Here is a 2,500-nt window from a genome sequence, read left to right as displayed (position 1 = left end):
TTAGAGTGTGGCTTAGGGACTCTAGAGCCCACCTAGCGCATTGTCTGTTGTGGTTGACACATACATTCACGAAAATGAACCAAATTTGGTGGGCATGTGTGTTATTGCTATAGCTATTCAGAGACAGCGATCTGGCCAAGGGTGTCTTAGGGACTGTATAACGCCACCTAGCGCATTGTCTGTTGTGTTTGACACACATTCACGAAAATGAACCAAATTTGGTGGGCTTGTGCGTAATTGCTATCGATAGTCAGAGATAGAGCTCTGGCCTGGGGTGTGGCTTAGGGACTCTATAGCGCCACCTAGCGTGCTGCTGTTGTGGTTGACACATACATTCAGGAAAATTGACCAAATTTGGTGGGCATGTGTGTTGCTCATGCACATGCCCACCAACACGCACATGTTGCTTTGTTAGATTCCGAAATGTCACATGTCTCCGCACCGCAGGTGCTCGGGCCCGCCATCGCCGCTTGCGGCTATATTTGTTCTTGCTTTTTAGCACCATGCCAGACTGAGACTTGCTAAACTGTTAAACACAAACTTATTCATTTATGTTGATCTAGACATTTCTCCTAGAGTGAATCAAAACACCAGTTATACAGGAGTGCACGAAATAAAGGACAAAATGAAAGAAATCTACTTTGCATGTTTTACGTTTTACTGACTTTGCCACAGACGCTTCTCCAAGGGCAAAATGAGTGGGTAGACAAAGTGATGGCTCTCCCTGTCCTCTCCTGTGCGTCATGCTCCATAGATAGCCTGCATGGTCAGCCCAGTCTCTCCCCACTGGACAGCAGCCACACTAATCAGCTGATATCTTCCAGGGGTCTTGCCTCTCTCTCCCTCTCTCTCTCCTTCTCTCTCTCTCTCCCTCTCCCTCTCTCTCTCTCTCACTCTCCCTCCGTCTCACTCACTCAGAGAGCAATGTACTGACTTCTGACACGCTCACTGGGCACTGTAGAAACAGACCCAGGGTCAGGTTGGCTCCTTGAAACACTATTTAAAATCTATCTTATGATCTAAGATCCAATCACGAGCTGTTTGACAAACTGGCTAAAGGCGCTAGTAGGTGGAACACCTGTGGGCCTCTTGTGAAGTAGATCTGGTGACGCTCCACCCGGATCAGAAATGCAGAAGGCAATCCTCGGTCACCTCCAGGGTCCATTTAGCAGTCATTTTCAGCCTCGGAAATCTGACCACGGGATCTCTTCTCCTGCTGCCTCAAAGTAATGGCGTTAGCCGTGAAGGGAAAGCCATCAGGGGGAAAGGAGAGGGCAAGAGAGGTGCAATGATTAGTGGAGCCTAAGTACAGTAGATGAGAGAGAGAGAAAGTGCAAGAGTGAGAGAGTGAGAGAGGAGGAGAGAGGTAGAGAGAGAGAGAGAGAAATTGCAATATAGAGAGAGAGAATGAGAGAGAAAGATGAAGGTCTGATAGCCTCTGAGCCTCTCGTGTGCCGCTGGCCTAATGACACTGATGAGGTCAGTGTTAATGGGACTCTGGGTGGTGCCCCCCCTCTGACCTCCATTAATAAAGCACGTCAGTCTCATGAAAGGCTCAGGCTTGCTCCAGTGCTCCATACACAGTGGAAGCAGGTGGCATACTGTACATGGATGGATACATGGATATACATGTATGGAAGATACATGGAGTTATGATATTTTAAAGCACTCTGGGAACTGTAGTGATTATCGTGATGTAAATATCACCATGCCAAGAGTAAGTGCAGGAAGTCAATAAATAGTCCTCCATCAGAGATTGCCATCTTGCTCGCAAAGTCAGACAACTCACAAGTTTTAAGCCTTTGTCACATTAAAGTCACATTATTTGTAAGAAGACCTTGACATGCATAGTGTGTCCTGAAAGTCTGGGCCTCCATTAAAACACTGGTGCTCAGTTATAGCACAACATATTTTTAGCTGCTGGCCCCATTTGCGCCTTATTAAAAATCGAGCGGCTGACGTCCCTTCGGATCACCCACTTGTGGAGTCTGAGCGAGTGGGACCGCCTCTCGGCTCGTTGTCAACAGGCACACGACTGACCGCCTTTCTTTTTTTGTTGTTGCTGAAAAGAATCACCTCCTTACACTGTCATTTGTTGCAGGTTCTCGATGACCCGAGCGAGGACAAACTGCACATGGGTACGTATGCGCTTTTTCTGTCAGCAACAGTTACGTTTTACATACATTTATCTATTTGGCAGACACTTTTATCCAAGGCAACTTCATAGCAATAGAACATCCTTAAAATGAATGTGTTGAAAACAACAACACAGTTTCTGTTATTTCCAACACATTGCTTTAGTTATTTGTTTCACAGTATGTGTTGAAAATAACACAGCTTGTACATCTCTGTGTCCAGATAGGGACAACACAGTTTGTGTTGTTTCCAACACATTTGTTTTAAGAGTGAATAACATTTAAATGGTAAGCTATATAGGGACATCACATACTGTAGAAAGTTCTGGCAGTACTACTGAAACAAACAGCTCTCATATGGTGGG

The 2,500-nt window shown here is 45.8% G+C and overlaps 1 protein-coding gene across 1 annotated transcript in view; it reads left to right on the top strand.

Annotated features, from left to right (window-relative positions):
* The window catches only part of LOC134080042 (calcium/calmodulin-dependent protein kinase kinase 1-like), a 41,550-nt gene that overhangs the window by 26,597 nt on the left and 12,453 nt on the right, over window positions 1-2,500 (top strand). The window contains exon 5 of the mRNA XM_062536255.1: window positions 2,102-2,138. Coding sequence (XP_062392239.1) covers window positions 2,102-2,138 — 37 coding nt within the window. The remainder of the gene's footprint in view (window positions 1-2,101; window positions 2,139-2,500) is intronic.

This window comes from Sardina pilchardus, chromosome 5 (genome assembly GCF_963854185.1).
Source record: "Sardina pilchardus chromosome 5, fSarPil1.1, whole genome shotgun sequence".
NCBI classification, from domain to species: domain Eukaryota; kingdom Metazoa; phylum Chordata; class Actinopteri; order Clupeiformes; family Clupeidae; genus Sardina; species Sardina pilchardus.
Note: the sequence above shows the minus strand (reverse complement) of the source record. Positions and strands in the feature narration are given on the sequence as shown.